This window comes from Schistocerca gregaria, chromosome 6 (assembly GCF_023897955.1).
Source record: "Schistocerca gregaria isolate iqSchGreg1 chromosome 6, iqSchGreg1.2, whole genome shotgun sequence".
Taxonomy (NCBI): domain Eukaryota; kingdom Metazoa; phylum Arthropoda; class Insecta; order Orthoptera; family Acrididae; genus Schistocerca; species Schistocerca gregaria.
The window spans coordinates 478,840,524-478,865,987 of NC_064925.1; the positions used below are offsets into that span (position 1 = coordinate 478,840,524).

General features: G+C 41.2%; 1 protein-coding gene across 2 annotated transcripts in view; it reads left to right on the forward strand.

Annotated features, from left to right (window-relative positions):
- LOC126278670 (TBC1 domain family member 23) overlaps nt 1-25,464 on the forward strand; it is a 224,873-nt gene that overhangs the window by 101,172 nt on the left and 98,237 nt on the right. For both annotated transcript variants that reach the window (XM_049978909.1, XM_049978908.1), the window contains exon 7: nt 14,848-15,075. In XM_049978909.1, the coding sequence (XP_049834866.1) occupies nt 14,848-15,075 (228 nt within the window). The remainder of the gene's footprint in view (nt 1-14,847; nt 15,076-25,464) is intronic.

Here is a 25,464-nt window from a genome sequence, read left to right on the forward strand (position 1 = left end):
CCAGTCCCTAGCAAATGAGATAAGAACTGAAGTTGAGGGTAACAAAGCAAAAGCTGCTATGCTTAACTCTGTTTTCAAATGTTCCTTTATGAAGGAAAACCCTGGGGATTTGCCCCAATTTAATCCTGGTACCACTGAAAAGATGAATGAAATAAGCATAGTGCCAGTTGTGTTGAGAAACAGCTGAAGCCATTAAAATTGAACATAGTTCCAGAGCCCGAAAGAGGACAAAAAATGTTGTCCAGTTCTTTGAAAAAAGCACAGATCACACCCATGTACAAGACATGATGCACAAAGCTACCGTCAAGTATCCTCAACAGCTGTGACTTCTAGAATTTTAGCACATATTCTAAGCTCAAACATAATGAGTTGTCTTGAACAGAATGACTTCTTCATTGCCAACCTGCATGGATTCTGAAAACATCAATCACGTGAAAACTAACTCCCACTTTTCTCATATGACTTACTGAAAGTTTTAGATCAAGGCAGTCGGGTAGATGCAGTATTCTTGACTCTCAAAAAGCATTTGACCCAGTACCATATCTAAACTTATTGCCATAAGTTTGATCATATGGGATATGAAGTGAAAATTGTGACTGGATTGAGGACATTTTGTTAGGGAGCATGCAGCATGTTATCTTGGACTGAGAGTCATTGTAGATGTAGAAATAACTTTGGGTGTCCCCCCTGGAAGTGTGTTGGGACACTTGCTGCTCATTTTGTATATTAATGACCTCACAGAAAACATTAATAGTAACCTCATACTTTTTGCAGATGATGCATTTATCTGTAATTAAAAAACTATCTGAATGAAGCTGCATAAATATTCAGTCAGATCTTGATCAGATTTCAAAATGATGCAAAGATTGGCAACTTGCTTTAAATGTTCAGAAATGTAAAATTGTGCACTTCACAAAATGAAAAAATGTAGTGTCCTATGATTATAATATCAATGAGACATTGTTGAAATCAGCCAACTTGTAGTGATACATCCCATTCCTTAAATGAGGGATCCTTAAATACATATGTCAGAGAAAAGATGTTTGTGACTAAGACCAGTCGATAAGTGGTGAGCACCACACTGTTGGGAAGTGTTTTAAACTGTAGGTGATGGTACCAGAGCTAATGATCAGTGACAGTACAGAAGTGTGTATCAGTCAGATGACCCTACTTTCTGAGATGGAGATAGGAGTTCATGGAGCGGATGGTGTAGAAGATTTATTTATTTAATCATATGGTGATTTTATACAATATACAGCTGATATAAGGCAAATGATTTTATGCAATATACATATGATATAAGATGACAGGGGATCTCAAGTTGATTTCGTATTTCTAGATTTCCGGAAAGCTTTTGACACCGTACCTCACAAGCGACTTCTAATCAAGCTGTGGGCCTATGGGGTATCGTCTCAGTTGTGCGATTCATGATTTCCTGTCAGGAAGGTCGCAGTTCGTAGTAATAGACGGCAAATCATCTAGTAAAACTGAAGTGATATCAGGTGTTCCCCAGAGAAGCGTCCTGGGACCTCTGCTGTTCCTGATCTATATAAATGACCTGGATGACAATCTGAGCAGTTCTCTGTAATTTACCATCTAGTAAGGTCATCCGAAGACCAGTATCAGTTGCAACGCGATTTAGAAAAGATAGCTGTATGGTGTGGCAGGTGGCAGTTGACGCTAAATAACGAAAAGTGTGAGGTGATCCACATGATTTCCAAAATTAATCCTTTGGAATTCGATTATTTGATAAATAGTACAATTCTCAGGGCTGTCAATTCACCTAAGTACCTGGATGTTAAAATTACGAACAACTTCAGTTGGAAAGATCACATAGATAATATTGTGGGGAAGGCAAGCCAAAGGTTGCGTTTCATTGGCTGGACACTTAGAAGAAGCAACAAGTCCAATAAAGAGACAACTTACACTATATTAATTCGTCCTCTGTTAGAATATTGCTGCGCGGTGTGGGATCCTTACCAGGTGGGATTGACGGAGGACATCGCAAGGGTGCAAAAAAGGGCAGCTCATTTTGTATTATCACGTAATAGGGGAGAGAATGTGGCAGATATGATACGCGAGTTGGGATAGAAGTCATTAAAGCAAAGATGTTTTTAGTCGCGGCGAGATCTATTTACGAAATTTCAGTCACCAGCTTTCTCTTCCAAATGCGAAAATATTTTGTTGAGCCCAACCTACATAGGTAGGAATGATCATCAAAATAAAATAAGAGAAATCAGAGCTCGGACAGAAAGGTTTAGGTGTTCGTTTTTCCCGTGCGCTGTTCGGGAGTGGAATGGTAGAGAGATAGTATGATTGTGGTTCGATGAACCCTCTGCCAAGCACTTAAATGTGCATTGCAGAGTAATGATGTAGATGTAGATGTAGACAAGGTTAAACCTTAAAGTCCATGTTTTTCAACCAGTTAATTAAGCTGGGTGTGAAAATGAAAAAGTCATCGGGAATTCCAGGGTATGAATGAAGTGGACACCATTGTCTGCTCTTCTTGATTACATTCACACATTGGTGAACTGATCCAGCCCCATTTGTACCTGAAGTAGTTACAACAACCGTGTCCAGTCCTTAACCTGTTGAGGCGGCAGCAAGTTTCCTTGGCAGATCAAAACATTGTGGCTTCTTTGTGGGATCAAGGTGATGGGCTCTTGTTCCAAATGTTTTTGTTGATTATTCATGCCTCCAGCTTTCTTTTAGATCAAAAGCACCCGCGATGACTTGTCCTGCAGTGATACTTGCTGGTCTTCTTGATCGCAATCGTTGCTGTGGCGGATGACCGAATTCCTGGTGCAGGGGTAGAGAAGTTGTTGCAGAGATTTTCTTGGCCTCCCTCAGTAGAGCTTGTTTCCGCCTTAAGTGAGGTGGAGAGATGTGACTCAGTACAGGTAACCAGTGGCATGGGGTTGATTTGATGGAACCAGTAATGCAGCACATTCTGTCGTTAAGTTTTGTGTCTACCTTCTTCACATGTACACTCTCCAACCAGACAGGTGCACAGTACTCGGCAGCAGAGTACACAAGACTGATGCCATTTAAACACTGACAGTCAGCAGAGGTTCCCCAGGTGGTACCAATGAGCTTATGTAGTATGTTGTTCCTTGCAGCAACTTTATGAGAAAGCTTGGTGATGTGTGCTTTGTAGCTCAGGGTTCTATCTAGAGTGATTCCGAGATATTTTGGGAAAGGATTATACCTCAACGTTTGTCCATTGAACAGAACTCTTGGTTTGTGGTTCGCATCACGATTCGCTAGATGGAAACAAGAGACTTCAATTCTTGATGTGCTTGGGATCAATCTCCAGGTCTTAAAGAAAGTTGACATCTTTTCCAGATCCTCCGTAAGAATTCATTCACCATCTTCTAAATACTGCTCTGTACTACCATTGTGATGTCATCAGCATAGATGAATTTAGTGGATATTGTGGTTGGTAAATTATTAATGTAGAAATTGAATAGTGATGGGGCTGAAACAGATCCCTGTGGTAGTCCATAATTTAGTTTCTGTTTGTGGCTTTTAGAGCCACCTAGAAACACGTCAAATTGCCTTTCAGTAAGCATGCTGGATATTAGATTCTCGACTTCGTACAACTTGCAGTAGCTTGTAATCAGGCCCTGTCGGCAGACAGTGTCATACACGTCTGTCAGGTCGATGAAGACAGCTGTTGACTTCAGATGGCCATAGAAACCTGCTTCAATATGGGTAGTTAGGGCAAGAACTTGATCGGTGTAGCTGCGTCCTTGTCTGAAGCCAGCTTGTTCAGGAAGGGTAGCAGCCTCGATGTACAGTGCTATTCTGGTTAAGACGACTCGTTTCAAAAGTTTGAATGTACAACTGAGCAGTGCTGTAGGGTGGTAGCTTTCAGGGCTGTCTTCAGGCTTGTCAGGTTTGAGAGTGGCTATAACTTTCGGCAGTTTATATCTCTTTGAGTAAGTAAGTGAAGAGGGAAGTGAGCCAGCGTATGCAGTGTGGGCCCATGTTCTTAATAAATTTATTATAGATGTCGGGGCCAGCAGCCTTACCAACTTTCAGTTGCTTGACAGCACTTTCTACTTCCACTATGGGGAAGGGCCTGGAAAATGGCCCATTTCTTGGGGCATTGCGCTTGAGGTTAGAGAGTTTACATTTTACTGCTCAAGTATGATTCTTGTCTCTCTTTGCCCTTGTGAGGTCTGCGATCCAGTTGGCAATGAGGTTGGGACTCAATTTAGGATATGACTTTTCGAGGTGTTGCTTGCCAGATAGCCCATTCAAGACTCTCCATGCTTTTCTACTTGACTTGGCAAAGTTCATTTCTTTGAGTGTTGTTTCCCATTTCTCTCGTCTGTTCTTGTTTAAAGAGTGAAGTAGCTGTGATACCCTCTATTTGGTTTTAGAACTTTGCTATTCTTGATATAGAGTCTCAGATTCTTGGTTCCAGCCAGCCACACTTTCCTTTCTATAACCCCTAGGAATGTTTGACTTAGCAGCTTTGATAACTAGTCTAATGAATTCATCATAGTTCTTTGCTGTTGTCTGTAAGTTCTTCGCAGCTAAGTCGGAGTCAAGGTCTTTTGAGAATCCATCCCAGTTAACTTGTTGAAAATTCCATCTGGGTAGGGGCATTGAGTTTACATGGAGAATTTTTAAACCAATTTCTGTCATAACAGGACAATGTTGGCAGTTTGGGAAGTTAGACAGAACAGTACGAGTGGCGTTAAGTGGTTGATCTAGCTGATCTTTGGACACAAATACCAAGTCTGGGTTGTAATCCTTTTTGCAGCGTGCCAAGTGGAAGGTTCCCTTGTCTTTCGCATCAAAGACCAAGTGCATGCTGGTAGTTTCTGCCCATTGAGCTAGTAACTCCCCATTGACATCGATGGTGTCGTACCGCCAGTCCATGTGATGGCTGTTAAAGTCTCCAGTGTATATACAAGGATGATCGAAAGCCGGCAGAACTGTGGGGGTCCAGTCCACACTTAGAGGCTTGTACAGGTTGACAATTTTTAATTCATTTATCTGGGTTACTATTGTGTAGATGTGATTAATGTCTGTAGAATCAGTTTAGGAATGACTTCACATAGTTGGCTGTTCCATATTGTAGATGGGGGATAGCTTCGACCAGTGTATAACCAGGTATTCGTCCTCTACACTGAAGATCTTGCTCATCTTTGGTATGTGTTTCTTGAATGTTGACATCAATGTTAAGTTCATGCAGTTGTTTCTGTAGATATATTAAAAACAAAGATTCCAAGACTTACCAAGCGGGAAAGCGCCGGCAGACAGGCACAATGAACAAAACACACACACACACACACACACACACACACACACACACACACACACACACACACACACACACAGAATTACTAGCTTTCGCAACCGATGGTTGCTTCTTCAGGAAGGAGAGGGAAAGACGAAAGGATGTGGGTTTTAAGGGAGAGGGTAGGAGTCATTCCAATCCCGGGAGCGGAAAGACTTCCCTTAGGGCATCTCTGCCCTTACTCTTTGCCTAAATATGTCTGCTTGTGTCTGTGTATGTGCGGATGGATATGTGTGTGTGTGTGTGTGTGTGTGTGTGTGTGTGTGTGTGTGTGTGTGTGTGTGTGAGTGTACACCTGTCCTTTTTTTTCCCCCCTAAGGGAAGTCTTTCCGCTCCCGGGATTGGAATGACTCCTACCCTCTCCCTTAAAACCCACATCCTTTCGTCTTTCCCTCTCCTTCCTGAAGAAGCAACCATCGGCTGCGAAAGCTAGTAATTCTGTGTGTGTGTTTGTGTGTTTTGTTCATTGTGCCTGTCTGCCGGCGCTTTCCCGCTTGGTAAGTCTTGGAATCTTTGTTTTTAATATATTTTTCCCATGTGGAAGTTTCTTTCTATTTTGTTTCTGTAGATACTCACATTTGGCAGAGTGTATGCCTTCAATATTAAGCTGCATAATACGAACTAGGTGTTTCTCGTTTCTAGTTGGATGATCCTGCAAAGGACAGTATTAGTTATGTTTCCGGCCATATTGTATATCACTTATAACACTGTTGCTCATTTAGCACCACCCAGGGGTCACGTGTAGGGTAATTTAGGTTATACCTACGGACATGAGCAATGATCGACCCCCAAGAGCTCCGTGAAATTTATTTATTTTTATTTACAAGTCTGGTTCTGTAGAACCAAATCGAGGAGCAAATCTCCAAGGTCATGGAACGTGTCAGTACATGAAATTTCAACATAAAAGTAATAACAGATAAAATAAAATGTTTATGAATCCAAAAAAAGTCAAACCATAAGTTTAAGTAAACGCAGTCAACAATGAAACATAGGAATCAGCTTAATTTTTCAAGGAACTCCTTGACAGAGTAGAAGAAGTGAACCATGAGGAAACTCTTCTGTTTTGATTTGAAAGCACGTGGATTACTGCTAATATTTTTGAATTCCTGTGGTATCTTATTGAAAATGGATGCAGCAGTATACTGTATGCCTTTCTGCACGAGAGTTAAGTGCAATCCAAATTCAGATTGGATTTCTGCCTAGTATTAACTGAGTGAAAGCTGCTAATTCTTGGAAATAAGCTGATATATAGGAATTCAAGGAAAATATATTCTCTCTCTCTCTCTCTCTCTCTCTCTCTCTCTCTCTCTCTCACACACACACACACACACACACACACACACACACACACTCCCAAACTTACACCACTTATTGCCCGAACTGCCCATTTCTGAGCCAAAAATATCCTTTGAGAATGGGAAGTTTCCCCAAAAATAATACCATATGACATAAATGAATGAAAATAAGCATAGTAGAGTACCTTTGAAAATGGGAAGAGTTGCCTCAAAAATAATACCATATTACATAAATGAATGAAAATAAGCACAGTAGAGTAATGTTCGTGTCAAATGATCACTTACTTCAGATACTGTTTGAGTAGTTAAAATTTCAGCGTTAAGTCTTTGAACAAGCTCCTGAATGTGGGCTTTCCACGACAGTTTACTATCTATCTGAACACCTAGAAATATGAACTATTCAATTTGAATCGTATGCTCATTCTGTGAAATTCAAATGTTGGGTTTTGTTGAATTATGGGTTAGAAACGGCAAAAACTGAGTCTTGCTGTGATTTAGTGTTAGTTTATTTTCTACAAGCTGTGAATTTGTGTCATGAACTGCACTATTTGAAACAGAGCCAATGTTGCACACCACATCCTTTACTACCAGGTTAGTGTCATCAGCAAACAGAAGTATTTTAGATTTACCTGTAACACTAGAGAGCATATCATTTACATAAATAAGGAACAGGAGTGGCCCCAACACTGATTCCTGGGGCACACCCCCCTCCCATTTGACTGTTCCCCACTCAAACCCCACATTCTCAGTACTGTGAATAATGACCTTTTGCTGTCTGTTGTTGAAGTAAGAGGTGAACCAATTGTGAGCTGCTCCTCGTATTCCATAATGGTCCAACTTCTGGAGCAATATTTTGTGATCAACACAATCAAACACATTACTTAAATTGAAAATGCTCAATTATCTTACATACCCAGCCTTTCCAATTACTTTAGCAAGGATTGATGGCATAGAAATAGGTCTACATTATCCGTTTCTCCCTGTTTATAAAGTGGCTTTACTACTGAGTACGTTTAATCGTTCAAGATAAAGGAAAAATTAGAATTATGGCTAAGTACAGGGCTAACATGTGGAGCACAGTACATTAACATTCTGCTAGGCACTCCCATCCTTTCAATGAGAGTCCTTAGCCCCTTAGTCTTCAGTGATTTAATTATTGATTCAATCTTCCCCATGTCAGTATCACAGAGGAGTATTTCAGACATCAATCTCGGAAAGGAATTTTCCAAGAGAGTTATATGATACCCTGTAGAATCTAAGTTTTATTTAATTCACCAGTAACCCTCAGATAATGATTATTAAATACTGCATATATATATCTGACTTATGAGTAACAGAAATACTTTTACTAGAAACTGACTTTATATTGTCGACCTTGTGCTGCTGACCAGACTCTTCCTTCACAACTGACCATATGGTTTTAATTTTATCCTGTGAATTAGCTATTCTATTTGCATACCAAATACTCTTTACTTTCCTAATAACATTGTTAAGCACCTTGAAATACTGTTTGTAATGGGCTACTGTAGCTTGAATGCGACTACTTGTAACGTTTTGATATAGTCCCCACTTTGTTCTACATGACATCCTTATCCCACTAGTCAGCCACCCAGGCTGCCTTTTACTTTTAGTGCCCTGTTTATTATGTTCGAATGGAAAGCAACTCTCGAAGAGCATGTGAAATATGCTAAAGAAAGCATTATATTTGTCATAAATGTTATCGGCACTATAAACATCCTTCCACTACTGTTCCTCAGTGAGGTTTAAAAAATTCTCTATTGCCATTGTATTAGCTTTCCTACTTAGTTTGTAATTATATGTAACATTTGTTTGAGTACAAAAGCCTTTTGGTGTTAAAATTTGTGTATTTTTTACTAACTGAATGCCCATCTAGTAATGAAGAATCAATAAAAATATTATCTATTGCTGTACTACTGTTCTCCTGCACACTGATTGGAAATAATGTAGTCTGCACCAGATCATGAGAGTTTAGGAGATTTACCAACATCCTATTTCTTGCATAATAACGTACAGAATTGAATTACATCCAATAACACAAAATGTCAGAGATAATAAATGTATTGTAATTGTTAATTATCAGTTTGAATATCAGATCCGTTATGTAGTTAGTACAGAGATGCAGTGTACAAGTTGATAACTGTCCTCATTTATCTTCTATTGAGTTGTAATTTTGAAGATATATAAGAAGGTGGATTGAATCTCATTTCTAATTTATGTGGTAGAGTGAATGAGAATGAGTAATTAATTTTCAGCAGCATTGTGTGGAGCCTGTAAGCAGGCGAAGTCTGAACCAAAGTTGGAGGAAGAAGGCACACAGATTCAGGGCACAGACTAGCTGGAGCCTGATCAGTAATACTTAAAGGCGACCGAATATTCAGTAAGCAACATTTGTTGTATACAAAAGGAGTATTCAGGTGACAAATTATTGAAGTGTTTGGTGCATGAGGTGAAGTATAACAAACCACCACGCAGCGCAAGCCAACCTGAAATGCTTCAAACTCATACAAATATCTGTGTGTAACACTGTGTGGGGATATGAAATGGAATAATCACATAGACTCAGTTGTGGGTAAAGCTGGTGGTAGACTTAATAGAATAATAGGAATGTGCAGTCTACAAAGGAGATTGCACAAATCACTCACGCGACCTGTTCAGAATATTGCTCAAGTGTATGGGACCGATACTAAATAGGACCAACAGAGGATATTGAAGGTATACAGGAAGGGCAACACAAATGGTCACAGGTTTGTTTAATCCATGGGAGAGCATAACAGAGATACTGAAGGAATTGAACTGGAAGACTCTTGAAGATAGATGTAAACTATCCCGGGAAAGTCTGCTAACAAACTTTCAAGAATTATCTTTATATGATGACTCTAGGAATATACTACAACCTCCTACATATTCCTCACATAGGGATCATGAGGATAGGATTAGAATAATTATTGCACTCACAGAGGCTTTTGAACAATCATTATTCCCATTCTCCATATTTGAATGGACTGGGGGGAAAACCCTAACAATTGGTACAAAGGGATGTGCCCTCTGTCACGTAGGTCACAGTGGTTTACAGAGTATAGATGTAAATGTAGATGTAGATGAAAGCAGTGGTGTTGCAGATGAGATGATGATATGGAGATACAGGGAGGAGGAGATGCAGCAACATCTGGATGCTTAAAAAGAAAGTGAGAGACAGTATGGAATGAAATTTAATGTAAGCAAATGTGGGAACCTGGTTACAATTAGAAAGAAAGAATATCAACTAGCAGAATAAGGATTAGAGGTGAGCAATTGAAGAAGGTGGAAAATTTCTGGTACTGGGGAAGTGTGGCAAAGGAAAATGAAAGAAATGGGAAAGAGATCAGCAGATGTGGCAGACTGGCAGAAGCATTCCTGTGAAGTGTTAGCAGCCTGGTTTGGAACAATGATGTCTCACAAAAAACACAGAAGTGATATAGGGTAGGGCAAATAGAAGTGGCCCTGACTATTTGTGGCAACATTAACAGAGGAAAAAAAAGACCTACAGTTACTTCCATCAGGATGGAGTAACTGCCCTTACAGCTGATTGGGATGGAGTAACTGCCCTTACGACTGAGTGAACCATTGAGCATATTTATACACTCTTCACGCATGACCTAGTTGTTAGCAGAGGTCAGTCTGGTCATGGCCTAGCTGGCCACCCAAGTCACTTGATCTGTCAGTGTGCGATTACTTTGTGTGGGGGTCCACAAGTCTAAGGTGTATCGCAACAATCCTCATAGTCTTCAAGAACTGCAGGAGAACATTTCTGATGAGATTGCTGCAATTCCAGCAATTGAACTTTGACCCGCATTCAGCAGTTTGCTGACCAGGGCCAAAAAGTGCCAAGAGATGAATCGTAGTCACATTCAACGTCTGCTGTAGTCAGGTTAGTACTGTATTTCCTTTGCTGTGTTTCCTTGTACCTTGGAAACCTGTTCTCCAGGCCACTTTAATTTGCCCCACCCTGTGTATAAAAGTTACTACATCCAGTATTGACCTATACATCTGAAATATGGACAGTGAAGAAAAGAAATGTAAGCAGATTATAGGCATGTGAAATGACACTCCTCAGGAGTAGGATAGGAGTAACAAGGAGAGATAGGATGAAGAATAAGAAGGTAAGGGAAATAGTGAAAGAGGAATTCTTGCAGAGCAGAATAGAAAGATCAAGGGTAAGACAACAGGGGCACTTAAAGAGAATGGAAAACAAGAAGATTCTGAAGAAGATACGTGAAATGGAGATGCAAAGGAAACAGCTGAGAGAAAAACAAAGGGATAGATGGCTGATAGATGTGGTGGAGTTTGTTGCGAGGGGGAAAAGGGGGGGGGGGGGGGGGCAAGGACTGGACCAGAATGAACGCACAAAGATGGTGGAAAACAGGAATAGATGGCGAGGCTTATGTCTAAACAGACCCACCCTGGGGCAGGAAAATGCTAAAGATGATGATGATGATCTACAAAGGCAAGGGAAGTAGGTTTGTGTCCCATTGCCTGCTTGTGATTTTTGTTTTTTCTAAGAAATACTGAGTGTTTCTTATTAACTTAATGGAAGTATGATTTGAAATATTCAATGTTATTTATTATAAATAAGAGCACTCTTCATCCAAGACAGTCTGTTCTGTTTTCGAAATGTGCTATGGTATGTGGACCAGTCAATTGAAAGACTGCTGTCTATGTCATTGGCTAATTTCAGTATAGTTTATATTACAAAGAGAACAATGTGGCTGGCAAATGATAACGGGAATAAATGTGTCTTAACAGACTTATTAAGAAGGAGCAATGCTTATATAATGTTAAAAACTAAGAATGAAATTAATCAGTGTTTGAAAATATAATATAATTGGATTGATTAAAAATCTACTCACCAAGAAAGAGCAGGAGAAAACACTTATGAAGAATATGGAAATGCACAAGCTTTTAGAGCCAGCACCTCTTCCTTCTTACAGAACTGTTGAAGGTAAACAAAGAGGGTTGAAGGAAAAATAGTTTCCTTTTCATCTTCTCTGCTAAGTGTCCCCTGACCTGGGGTTCTGGGTGACTTTTCCACAATTATCCCCATTTCCTAAATCTTGTCAGTCTTTTTCCTTCATTCATCTTCTTTTCCCCGAGACCGTTCTGCCAGGAGGAAGAAGGATTGGCTCCAAAAGCTTGCACATCCCCGTATCCTTCGAAAGTTTTTTCTCCTGTCCCTACTTGGTGAACAGATTTTTTTATCCATCCAGTTATGTTAAAAATAAGGATTATTGCAAGAAACATTGTCAGGCTCTGCACTTCCCCATGTTTGATAAAGTGCAATGCATTAGGCTCGAGCTACTGACTTCAAAGGAATGCCAAACAGAATTTTTTTAAATGCAGAATGTGTATAATGTAGAAAGTGGAAAAATGAGGGAGTGGTGGAACTGTGCCTGGGGCAGATGATGAAAGTACACTGACGGGGGGGAGGGGGGGGGGGGGGTTGGAATCACAACACCAAGGAGTTGTTGTGCGAGATAAATGGAATTTGGTAGGTGTGTTTCTACTTCTGAAATATGACGACTATTCAGATTTCATGCCAGTTGCATAAGAGTGGTGCTAGTAGTGCCACCGAGAGGATAAAAAGCAGGTCTGCTTTAAATATACACTGTAAAGGTCATGAGTGTTAGTTACATTTGAGATTGATGTTGTTATTTAACGTTAGTTAAGAATGCCTTTAAGGTGATGAACACGCCATTCCCAACAGCTCCCCAACTTCAGACGAGGTTGTCTAATAGGGCTATGAGAAGCTTTATGTTCCTTCCGTATATTGCAGAAAGACTTGACAGGAATGTAGTCACTGTACACGATTGCTGGCAGTGGTGGTCATGGAGGTGTATTGTCGCAAGAAGACGAGGCTCAGGATGACCACTTGGCACTACCAAAATGAGTATTGTAGAGTTTGGCATGTGGCTGTGGCGCTTCGTACTGCATCTGCAGCAGCAATTTAAACAGCAGTTGACACCCAGTGACTCAACAAACTGTTACAAATTGGTTACTTCAGGGACACCTGTGAGCGAGACCCTCTGTAGCAAGCATTCCACTGACCCCAAACCACCGTGATTTTTAACTTAAATGGTGTCAAGCAAGACTTCATTACGGGGTGGACTGGAGGTCATTTTTGTTTCCTGATGAAAATTGGTTCTGTTGAAATTTGGTTCTGCCTTGGTGCCCTGTGTTGGTCAGGAGGCAGCCAGGTGAGCTGCTGCAACCAACCTTCCTGCGACTTAGGCACACTGTACCTACACTTGGATTAATGGTCTGCATTGCAATTTCGTATGACAGCAGGAGTACTCTCCCTGCTACCCTACACCCTGACTGCAAATTTGTATATCAGTCTGGTGATTCAGCCTGTTGTGCAGTTCATGAACAGCACTCCAGGAAGTGCTTTCCAACAGGAGAACACACTCTTGTAACCGAACATGCTCTATAGAGTGTTGATTTGTTGCCTAGGCCTGCCGGATCACCACATGTGTGGGACATTGTTGGATGACAACTTCAGTATCTGACACAACCAGCATTAACTGTCCCTGTATTGATCGAACCAGTGCAACAGGCATCGAACTTGATCCCACAAACTGACATTCAACGCCTGTACAACGCAATGCAAGCAATTTGGTATGCTTGCATTAAACTTTCTAGTGTTTACACCTCTTATTAACATCCCAGTATTTCACATTTGAAGTGTGAAATAACCCTCTGAACTTGCAGTGTTAATTAATTAAATTTGTTACTTAGACAAATGTATTCCCAAAATTCCATTACTCAATGTTAATTTCTTTGTCAGTGTATTTTACTGTTAACTCGTTCACTGCTACAGACGTGCTTTCTATATTCCATGCTGAATGTTGCATTGTTGTGGCTTTACTGCTTACCGAATGCCAATACCTGTGCTGAGATATGGCGTTTTGTCTGCTGTGTAATACTTACCATCTGATTGTAAGAAAACTATTCGCTGAAAAAAAATTTGATTTTTACACATCTTAGAGTCTAATATCTTTAATTGCTAAACTTAATTTCTTTTTCTCATAAGTCATAGTTACTTTGCTGCATCAACTGAAGTAAAACATTGCATGAAATTTTAAAGAGTTTTCAGAGGTAAAAACACATTGGGCAATCTTTGCATGTGGTTGATTGTAGCTCATATGTTGCAGTATATGAAAAGTAGATAGGATTTCAAAATTTTAATTAAAATTGAGAGGAGGAGGATATGTCATTTCATTCTCAAGTTACTGATTTTTATGTCTGATGGATAGCCACACACAACACACCCACTTCTCTCCGTATGAATCAGGAATTGTGTGTTGCAACAGTTGTCATACTTGATAAACAGTTCAGGATATCAAAAATGAGATTTTTTGCAGGTGATAGTACACAAAGAGGTGTATATGTTGCACAATAAATACTCAATACCTTTTTATTCACGGAGACACGGAAGTAACTCTTCTGCAACAGTGAATGGTTGGTGGCTCACGACGCGGACAAACATCAACTGCACTGTAGGGAACACAAGTGATGTGTGTATACACATCCCTGGCACTTAACAGACAGCAAAGCAGGATGTGTATACATGTCCACAGCAGTAAAATGATTAATGGGGGTATTATAGTACGGTTTATTACAAGCACTGTGTTCGTAAACCACTAAGAGGAGCATGTTGTGTTGCGTGTGGTGTAGTGGGCTGTTGCAGAGTGTGCAGCAGCCATGACGGACACTACGTCTGGCATGCTTTGGAATAAGAAACATGTACTGTGAGAGGATGGCTTTAGTTTGCTTTCTCAACTTGTTTTCTGTTGCGGATTCACAGTGTGTGTGTCTTGTGTGCACAGATCATGTTGGCACTAATGTCTAATAAGCATGAAGGAATTACTAAAATCTCAGCATATTGCGTGTTAAGTTCATTGATAACCAAGAAGTGTTGCTGCTGCAGAGCTAGAAGTTATATGCAAACACATGTTAAAGGCTATAATTAATTTCTGTTACACTATTTTAATACTAAATCTTAGCTGATATGCATAAAAATTCATGAAACACTGTGTTTTGATACTTTCTGATTCTGGGTAATTTGACATTTTGTACATGTGATTATGAATGCCTGTCGCAGTAAAAGGCTGATATGGTCTAGGATGCAGACATAAGGATGCGATATTGCAAGTAGAAAATGTTGAATACATTCTGTTTCAGGAATTGTCAGCAGATCTATTTGGATCTCCTGGAGTTTCGTCATCAAGTATATCACAAGCACTGTGCCTGCCAGTAAGTGCACAGGAACTGATTGAAAATGCGGAATCTTCAAATGATGTTACTGAGCAGCTGGCAGAAAGTGTACGATTTTTCCTTGTCGACTGCCGTCCTGCAGAGCAGTATAATGCAGGGCATCTGCCTACTGCTTTTCACCTTGACTGCAATCTTGTGAGTAATTTGCAATAGTTCTAAAGTAGTTGCTCTAATTTCTTACAACAAATCTGTGTGGAAAGTGGTTGTATTCTAAGTATGCAGCAGCAATAACAAAACATTAATCTGGGAGGGGGGAGCTACTGCTCGTCATCTCCATGAGCCGTGGCATTCAGCAAGCCACATGTGCCTCCTAAGTCAGTCTAAATGATGAGTCCATCCGGAGCTCAGCATTTATTTGTTGGGCACAGCCTTGGCGAAACTGGGTTTCCCGAGACGGGCCTGGTAAGTGCCGTCAGTTCTCTGTAACCATAATCTGTGGGCACGCTTCAGCAACCACAGTATGATGCAGCAGTTGATCACTGTGTGTCATAGACAACAGACATCTTGGCTTAAGCGCCCTATTTGTGAGGAAGATTGAAACCTCATTATAAATAAATAAATAAATAAATCTCAAGATGTACTGCTTGCTGATGAGATATGGCCTTTGAGCCGTAACAGATGTTAGTGAGCAACCTCTGGAGAAACTTCTGCATCTCAGTTGTAAGGGGGCTTACTCAGGCATGTGGGGCTCTGCCCAAGAGGACCAACATATCACTGGCTGCTCATGAGACATTGTTGTGAATCAAATGAATACTTCCACTCCCAAAGTGAAGGGTGTATCATCTGGGAGTATTCACACTATTAAATGATTGCTAAATGATACTTTATTTGCTGAAATTTTAAAAATATACACTGGGGTACAACTGTTTATGTATACAGCCAAATCTAAAAGTAATCTGGGCCTCTGTAGTAGCCAGAAGGCATCACCACCTTCATACCTGGCTCTGGACCTTAATACCCATCCCCCTCCCCCCACCACACACACATGTACAGGGTGGAGCAGAGGAAACACATGTTTTTCACTATTGAATGACTGGGACACGGTTTGATAAAATTAATAAAAACAAACATTAAGAGATTGATTTTTTAATGCAGTTTTGAAATATACATGCTTTAATTAGGTTCAAAAATAATATCTTGGAGATGACGTCCTTCTTGCTGGATTCAAATTTGGATCCTCTCCCGAAAGTTACGCATGGCTCTCTCCAACATTTCATTTGGCACGGCTTCAATTTCCTGACAAATGGAATTCTTCAGGTCTTCGATTGTGTGAGGCTTGTTCATGGAGACTTTTGATTTTCAATATCCGTACAAAAAGAAGTCGCGTATCGACAAGTCGGGTGAGCAAGGGGGCCAGTAAACATCACCATATCTCAGAATAACATGTCCTGGGAACATTTGTCGAACCACTTCCATTTTTGCTCTCGATATGTGAGCTGTGGCACCATCCTGCTGAAACCATATTTCACTCATGTTCACTTGAGGCCTTTCAAGTTCTGGACGAAGAAAGTTGTTTAACATTTTAACGTAGTGCACTGATGTTCGCGGTAACTACAGTTCCTTCCTCTTAAAAAAAAATAGGGTCCAACAATCCCCATCCTTGAAATGCAGTGCCACACTGTTACTTTTAAACTGTGGAGAGGTCTTTGGTGTAATTCATGTGGGTTCTCCAGTGCCCAATACCGACAATTTTGAACATTGATGTAACCATCTACATGAAAATCCACTTCATCACTCATGAAGACTGTAGCATCTGCATCTTTCGTAAAAATTTCGTCCATTACGCGACAAAACTCTCTGCATTGCACAAAATCACTAAGCTGCTGGATGATCATTATCTTCTATGGGTGAAACTTAGGTCATCATGTAAGATGCAGCGAAGTGAACAACGTGACATACCCAGCACCACAGTCTGTCGTCTAGCCAATCGTTTCGGACTAGCAAGAACTGCCATTCTCACTCGATCTACGTTTTCTGTAGTACGAACTGGACAGTTAAGACCAGCTAGTTTCTTTTTCATCACAGATCTAGTACTTCTAAACACTGCAACCCATCGGAGTACAGTATTTCGATCAGGCACTGTACCTCGACGCCCAACTCTAAATTTTTTACAGAAAAGACGTTGCAGTGTGACTATGAAATCATTGTTTCTAAATTACTGCTAGACAACGAACACACGATGCTCTACGCTCCATAATGACTGAAACTGCATTGTATGGGCAGTTTGCCAACATTCATTCAAGGTCAATACTCCCTTTCGTCTTCGCATACTGGTGGTTCAAAAAACATTCGTTTCCTCTGCTCCACCCTGTATTAACTCAAGGCTTTCCCATGCATGGATCACAAATGTCCTTGCTGCCTGAGCATGCTTACGGAATGGACCTTCCAGTACATCTGGGCCACAGAGAGAGGTGCCGACAATTTTGGAACAGATAGACCCCGTGTGTGCTTGGTGAACCACAAGGAGAAGACATTGAATAGACAGTGGAAGCTCAGCAGCCTCCGCATACAGGCTTGTAACTGGACTAGAGCAGTAAGCCCATGTTGATAATCTAATACCGTTTTGGTGAACTGCATCCAGCATTTTGTGTTAAAAAGGCCTTGCTGATCCATAAACCTGACATCAGTACTGAAGTACACAAAGTTCTTATAATGCTGTAGAAGATGGGGCCTGTTAGCTCTCCGAGACCAACAGCTGGCGCATGTATGCATGTTTAAAGCCTTGAGGGATCTCTGTTTCAGTTCTTTCAGATGTGACATTTGTGTTTGCCACTTGTCAAAAGTGAGGCCCGGATATTTCACCTTTCCCATAAAAGTGAGAACGGTATTGCCTAGTTTTGAAACAAGTGAATTAAAAAGAGTGTGAGTGATTAGAACCAACACTCAAAGTTTTCTCGAAAGCTAATTCAAAATCTGGGGTTTTAGACTATTCCTTCAAGGACCTGCTTGACAAATGCAGTTGGTGCGTATCTGCTGCTTAGTTGGAGGAAACACAGAAGATGAAGTAGTCATCATCAAACAAGGAACAAAGTATGGGATACTATACTGTGGTAAGTGAAGTGGCAAAAGCTGTTACACTTAAAACTCATCCTTGATAGACACTGTTCTCCTCCTTGAAATGGTCAGTCAGAGCATTCTCAACCTTGTATCTAAAATATCTTTCCAAGAAGTAAGATCATATGAAAGTGGGACATTCATGGAACCCACACTCATAGAGCTGCAACAAAAATAATGCCGCCAGGTAGCATTGTATGCCTTTTCCAAATTAAAAAATACACTGACATGGCATTGCTTACAAAGAAAAAGCTTTCTGAGTCACTGCTTCAAGCAGGCTCATGTTATCGAGTGTAGAGTGATATCTCCTGAACCCATGGTGGTAGAGACTTAGTAGGCACTTGGTTTTGAGAACCCACACTAGGTACCGCTTGACCATTTGCTCCACTGTCTTTCCTATGCAACTTGTGAGACTAAAGCTATGATAACTACCAGGGCTAGTCCAAACCTTCTCTAGTTTCAAAATCAGGTTTAAAATAAACCCCCTCCGTGAGTTGGGGACTCTACTGTCATCCAAATTTCATTTAGGAGCTGGAGGAGGACCACCTTTGACCGCAGTTTCAACTGTTTCAAGATGCTGTATATTATCAGGTTGTGACTGGGAGCAGTACCATGAGCTACTGACATTGCAGAATCGAAATCCCACAGAGAAAAGGGCTGACTGTATTCTTCATTGCTGATGGAATGGAAAACAAAACCAACCCATTGCTGTCTACTGATAATGATGGAAAGCTGGATCCTGGTTAGAACTGCCCATAATGTCTCTTGGTGATGTTATGAGATACGTCTGCTCCCGTATAGCTGCTATTGGTGCTTGTGAGTTCTGCCTTGAGATCCTTCTAACGGCTTCCTATACTTTGCTTGCAGACGTGGATAAATTGATGGAGTTCAAGAACTCTTGTAAAAACCTCCGCTCACTTTCTTGAATTATTATCTTCTCCTTTGCTCTTGCCATTCGAAATGTTGCAAGATTCACATCTGCAAGGCACTGATCAAAACTCACATAGCTGCCCACTGTCCCTGATTACAGAATGAGACTCATCTTTCCACCAAGGGACAACCTGTGTCCCGAGTGTTTCCTTTGTCTGAGAGATGGATGCACCAGTAGTGTGGTGAATCACAGCTGTAAATTAATCCACCCACATTAATGGTATCACATTGCTCGAAAACAGCTAACAGCCTATAAAGGATCCAGTTATTATTTCTGAGCAGTCATCTCAGTCGTTTCCTTTTGGGATCTGCTCCATCTGGCAAATGGATCAAGATAGGATGTTATCACTGCCATGAAGGTCATTGTCCACTCCCCACTGAGCCGTGTCTGCAGGGTCAGGCAAGCCAAAAGAAGTACCTAGGGCTGTAGATGAACCTGTGTGTAGCGTCATCAACGTTCATCAATATGATACCTGTAATTCGTGTCGGATCATCAACTATCCGACCCTTGGGGCAAGTGGTGTTAAATCACCATAGTGCACTGTGTGCATTGAAGTCCTTGGGAAGGAGAAAGGGAGGGAGAAATTCATCAGTAAGCTGTGTGAGGATCTCTCTGTCAACGGTCTCATGGAGCAGTAGGTACACAGAGCATACCGTGATGTGTAAATGGGCCACTATCCTAAAAGTGATCAGTTTTGGTTAAGGACACAGGTGAGGAGTGGAATGTGTCTGTGGCAAACACTGCTACCCTACCTTTAACAATATCGCCCGTAAGATAGTCTTTCTGCTGCGGGCATAGCCTCCAAGTACAGGTGCATCAGTCAATTTATGATGAGCCTCTTGGAGACATAGGCAGATAAATCTGTCCTGTACAAGTAGTCTCAATTCCTCCATTTGAGTCCTGCATTCATTCATATTCCACTGGAGGATGGGAGTCATTTCTGTGACATGGTCTTGATTAATTCCTGTCCTTGTACTGAGGCAGTGAGGCACTAGTAGAGTGATGGGGTGTGGAGGGGCTGCCGGGGTCTGGTAATGAAGCAAGTAACTCCACGATCATTTCTTCCTTATCTGTCAACTGTGCCTTTCTGAGGTCTGCTAGTACCTGGGACAGCTTTTGACCCAAATGTTGTGGTCCTCTCCATGCAACTTTTCCCTTCAAAGTTGTTGGGGAAAGGGGGAGTTGAGAGGCACTCTGCTTTTGATGTGTCATTTCTTAGCACACTGTAATGTAGTGCCTTTCTCTTTTGACAGTGCTGCCTGGGCTGCTGTATGTTTACTCTCTTTGCTTTAGCAGATAAAGGTACAGGTGGTGTATAATGGTACGCTAAATATTGTCTATGTTGAATGTCTACCTAGGAGACAGATTTTTTCACCAAGGAAGCAGAAGAAGTGGCAAAGACAGGCAGTTTCGTATTCTTATATTATTTCCTGGCTTCTGCATAAGGGATTCATTTTGTTGCTGTGATTTCCTGAGTTTTACATTCCTCAGCGAAAACTAGGCTGTCTCGACTTGATGCTCCGTAGCTGCCAAAGTAGTTGATGGGTACCATAGCAGACGTTTGGTCAGTGCCAGATTAAAAGGGGTGCTTTTTCACGTTTCCTGCAAGTCACCTCACCTCCGAAAATCACTGTTGTGTGGACAAATTGCTGGCATTTGTAGTGTCTCACAGGGATTGGTATGTAAGCCCTAACCCTAAGATGGAGGAACCATGCCATTGTGTTTTCAGGTAGATGAAGGTCACAATGAAATTGGTGGTCTTCTCAATTTCTCCATTATACTCGTCGACATCCTTTCTTCCACACTGACTATCCCCTATGATGCCCATTCTCGTTTCAGCCCTGGGATGTCCATGTCCATAATCTCACAGCATGTGACCACACCCTTGACTGAGTTGAGGGAGTTCTCCAACTAAACAACTGTCATACTCACCCAGTTGTCTTTTTGACTTCTTAAGAAGTTCAACCTGCTTTGACCTTGTAGCTTTGCCTCACAAGCTGTGTAGGAAAAACACTGCAGTGAATGGTCAACCAATGCCGAGTGTGGGTTCTCAAAACCAAGTCCCTACCAGGTCACTACCAGTACTGGTTCAGGAGGTATCACTCCACACTCAATAACCTGACCCTGCTCCAAGTGGTAATTCAGCAAGCTTTCCTTCATAAGCAACACATATCAGTGTATTCTTCAATTTGGAAAAGGCATACAGCACTACCTCTAGGCATATTATTTTGTTGTACACTATGAGAAGGGGTTCCATGAATGTCTATCCATTTTCATATGGTCCTTCCTCTTGGAGAGGTATTTTAGAATGCCATGTCTGATCATTTTAAGCAACAGAATGGTGTATCTCAAGGGAGTGTTTTAAGTGTAACAGCTATCAATTTTTTACTTGGCAGTATTATGTCCACAGTATAGTATCCCATATTGTGTTCCTTGTTTGAGGATGACTACTTCATCTTCTGTGCTTCCTCCAGCCTTGCAGTGGCCGCACTTGACAATCAGGCAGCTGGAGGAATGGTCCAAAACATCAGGTTTTAAATTTTCTTTCGAGAAAACTGTGTTGATTTTAATCGCTCCCACTCTTTTGATTTATCTATCTGTGCCTTACTTGTGATGTGGCTGCCACACCTTAAAGACATAGAATTGATATGCTTTGAGGCTTTAAACATCCTTAAATACGCCAGTCCTAGATCTTTTGGAGCCAACAGGACATGTCTTCTCCAGCATTATGAGGACTTTGTGCGACCCCAGCTTCAATAGAAATGGCAGGTTTATGGAACAGCAAGACCTTCATACTGCAGAATGCTGGATGCAGTTCACCACAAGGATATTAGACTGTCAACATGGGCTTACTGCTTGATTCCAGTTGCTAGCCTGTGTGCAGAGGCTGATGAACATCCACTGTCTATTCAACATCTTCTCTTCATGGTTCGCCAGGTATGCAAGGGTCTGCCTGTTTCAAAATTGCCAACATCTCTCTCTGTTGCTCAGCCGCCATTAAAAGATCCATTCCATAATCATCCTTGGACAGCAGTGACATTTGGAATATGTACGGGGGAGAGGCCTTGAGTTATTATATGTGGGGGGGGGGGGGGGGGGGGTATTAAGGTCTAAAGCCAGGGGTGGAGAAGGTGATCCTCCTGGGTACTACAGAGGCCCAGATTATGTGTTGATGTGACTGTATACAGGAAGAGTTGTACTCCAGTTTCGTACCTTTAAAATCATTTAAAATGCCACACTGATTTTATTACTCTTTACAAGAACATTCATTTTATTGGCTTCTCTTCACATTCTCTGACATTCTAAGGAAAAGGCTCCCAGATCAGTTTTCAGTTTGTTATGTGGAATTCTTTGCTATCCTGAGGACATTAGAACAGATGAGATTGTGTTGTGGCAAGAAATTGCTCATCTGCTCAGATTCTCACAGTGCCCTTCTTGTTATAGGCCAGATGTACCCATCATATCATATTGAGCAAGAAATGCAGGGCACTCCCCGTCTCTTGCAAAGGCAAGCAGAGGACAGAATTATTTTGTGCTGAGTACTGGGGCACAGAGGGATCCAGGGCAATTAACTTGCTGATGTGATAGCCAAGGTGGCTTGTTCGCTCCCACTTCCAGCTAGCTGTTCAGTCCCCCTGCAGGCTATTACCTCATTTGTGCCCAAGAAGATCATACATCGCTTGGAGGCTCAGTGGCTGGAAGTGAGGGATAATATGATGCATTCAGTGAAACTTGCAGTGCAACCCTCATTCTGACTCCTATGAGCTGAAGAAGTTGCCCTTACGGGGCTTACCAGAAACCCCATGAGTGTGAGGTCACAAAAGGCCAATGATGTTTACGGCATTCGACTCCCCACATATTGTTTGCCACGCAACTACCATATTGGCTGCTAATGGCAACAGGGGGTGGGACTGGATGCATCCAGTGATCAGCACAGCATGAGGCTACTGAGCATAGATGAAATGCTTTGTCGATGAGTAATAACACTGTTACAGTGTTAGTAGTGCTGATACAAAGCAAACATTGCATTATATCTACAGTAACAGTTGCCGAGTTGATATTTCGTCAGAAAGGAACACGAGGAATTTTACAGAGTGAGAAAGAAGTGGAAGATGAAATATTAGCGTTCCTGCAAGAACAATCAGTATAATGTGAAGTGTCGTATGTGCTTGCCTGTGTGGACAGTGTACATGAGGAGTACAGTGATCATGAGGAGTACAGTGATGATATATGTGTAACAAGTGAAAGTGATATTGGGTTAGGCATTGAGCCGTGTAGTTAATCATTCTTGTTGGACAGGGAGCCACAAATCCTTCAATGAAACGTAGTAAAGGGCAATTGTTGCCCAAGGAGTGGATACTGAACATAATTATGTACATGGAGTATCATTTGCACCATGGTATAAAAAAAGGAACAGATTTCAAATAAGTCTGCAGCAATATGACCATGTAGTGCCTAAGAAAAACTACAGATATTCGAGGGAGGACAAGGCACACTTGTTCCAAAAACTGGTGTTTGCATGTTTCAAGGACGCTCGGTACAATTTACAGGATGTGCGTGATAGTAAACTACTACATTATGCAAATCAAATTGTGAATGACATAGATTATGGTGATTTCAAGGGAAGCACTGGATGGCTGCATAACTTCAATCAGTGCTACAGAATTGGGAGACAACAAAATTCCAAGCAAAGTTTCAAGTTGATGCTCCATGTCAAACTGCGGAATGAGCCCAAAAATTTGTAGGTCAGATAAACAAACTTTTCCCACTGTCCAGTAAGGAATTCATTGCAACTCCGACCAATCATGATTTAAAGAGGAAATGCATATTGAAAGGAACCCTGGAAATTAGAGGTACCAAGAGAGTTGTATCAAGATCAGCCTTAACACATTTGTATACAATTATGCTGATTGTTAATCTAGATGGTAAACTGACTGGAAAGTCATTTACTGTGCTGCAAGACATTGAAGGTGCTCTGGCCCCCTGTGATTCTTTCTCGTGTGCATGATCTTGCAAGAGCAGTAGGGCATATTTACATAACAGCAAGTAAGAGTGGGAAAATGGGTGTAAGAGAACTAAAACTGTAGTATGAGAACTGATTTTGGCCAATAACTGGTCAAAATAACTCGCTTTTGTTTGATTACTGGTCTGCATATAAAACTCATACTCCTTTAGAGTAAATTAACCCTTCCGAAAAGTGTGTGACATTGCCATTCATACCACCTGGAACCACTGGACAAGTTCAGCCTCTGTATGTTTGTTTTTTTCTGTGCCCATAAAACATGTTATTGCACTACCTGCAACTATGCTTAGGATAGCCAGTTTCACGATAAGCTCCACAACAGACTCTTTCTCATAGTTCTCATTACCCCATTATACCAGTATGATTATATGCACATTCCTTAAGAGTGAATTCCTAGCTGAACATCTTGCGCCATTTGTAATTTCCAAGTGGTTCACCTTCAATCTGGATAGTATGGACCCTTCTGATCACTGTGGCATGCCATTCTTCATTTGTTGTTTATGGTGCAAGTTAATGATTTGTTTTGTACATTTATGGAATATCGACAGTGTCCATTTTGTGAAGTTTAATGCATACATCCCCTAGAAGATTGATCTCTGCACATCCAAGAAACTCATTTGCTGTTGCCCTCCTGATGCACATTATGAGCCATTAGCAACTAATATTTTTTCTGTCATAACTGTTAACCCAGCACTATCAAATGAGCCCTGCTAAAGAGTGAATTTGCAACTTTGCTCTTACATCTACATCTACATGACTACTCTGCAATTCACATTTAAGTGCTTGGCAGAGGGTTCATCGAACCACAATCATACTATCTCTCTACTATTCCACTCCCGAACAGCGAGCGGGAAAAACGAACACCTAAACCTTTCTGTTCGAGCTCTGATTTCTCTTATTTTATTTTGATGATCATTCCTACCTATGTAGGTTGGGCTCAACAAAATATTTTCGCATTCGGAAGAGAAAGTTGGTGACTGAAATTTCGTAAAAAGGTCTCACCGCGACAAAAAACGTCTATGCTGTAATGACTTCCATCCCAACTCGTGTATCATATCTGCCACACTCTCTCCCCTATAACGCGATAATACAAAACGAGCTGCCCTTCTTTGCACCCTCTCGATGTCCTCCGTCAATCCCACCTGGTAAGGATCCCACACCGCGCAGCAATATTCTAACAGAGGACGAACGAGTGTAGTGTAAGCTGTCTCTTTAGTGGACTTGTTGCATCTTCTAAGTGTCCTGCCAATGAAATGCAACCTTTGGCTCGCCTTCCCGACAATATTATCTATGTGGTCCTTCCAACTGAAGTTGTTAGTAATTTTAACACCCAGGTACTTAGTTGAATTGACAGCCTTGAGAATTGTACTATTTATCGAGTAATCGAATTCCAACGGATTTCTTTTGGAACTCATGTGGATCATCTCACACTTTTCGTTATTTAGCGTCAACTGCCACACCATACAGCAATCTTTTCTAAATTGCTTTGCAGCTGATACTGGTCTTCGGATGACCT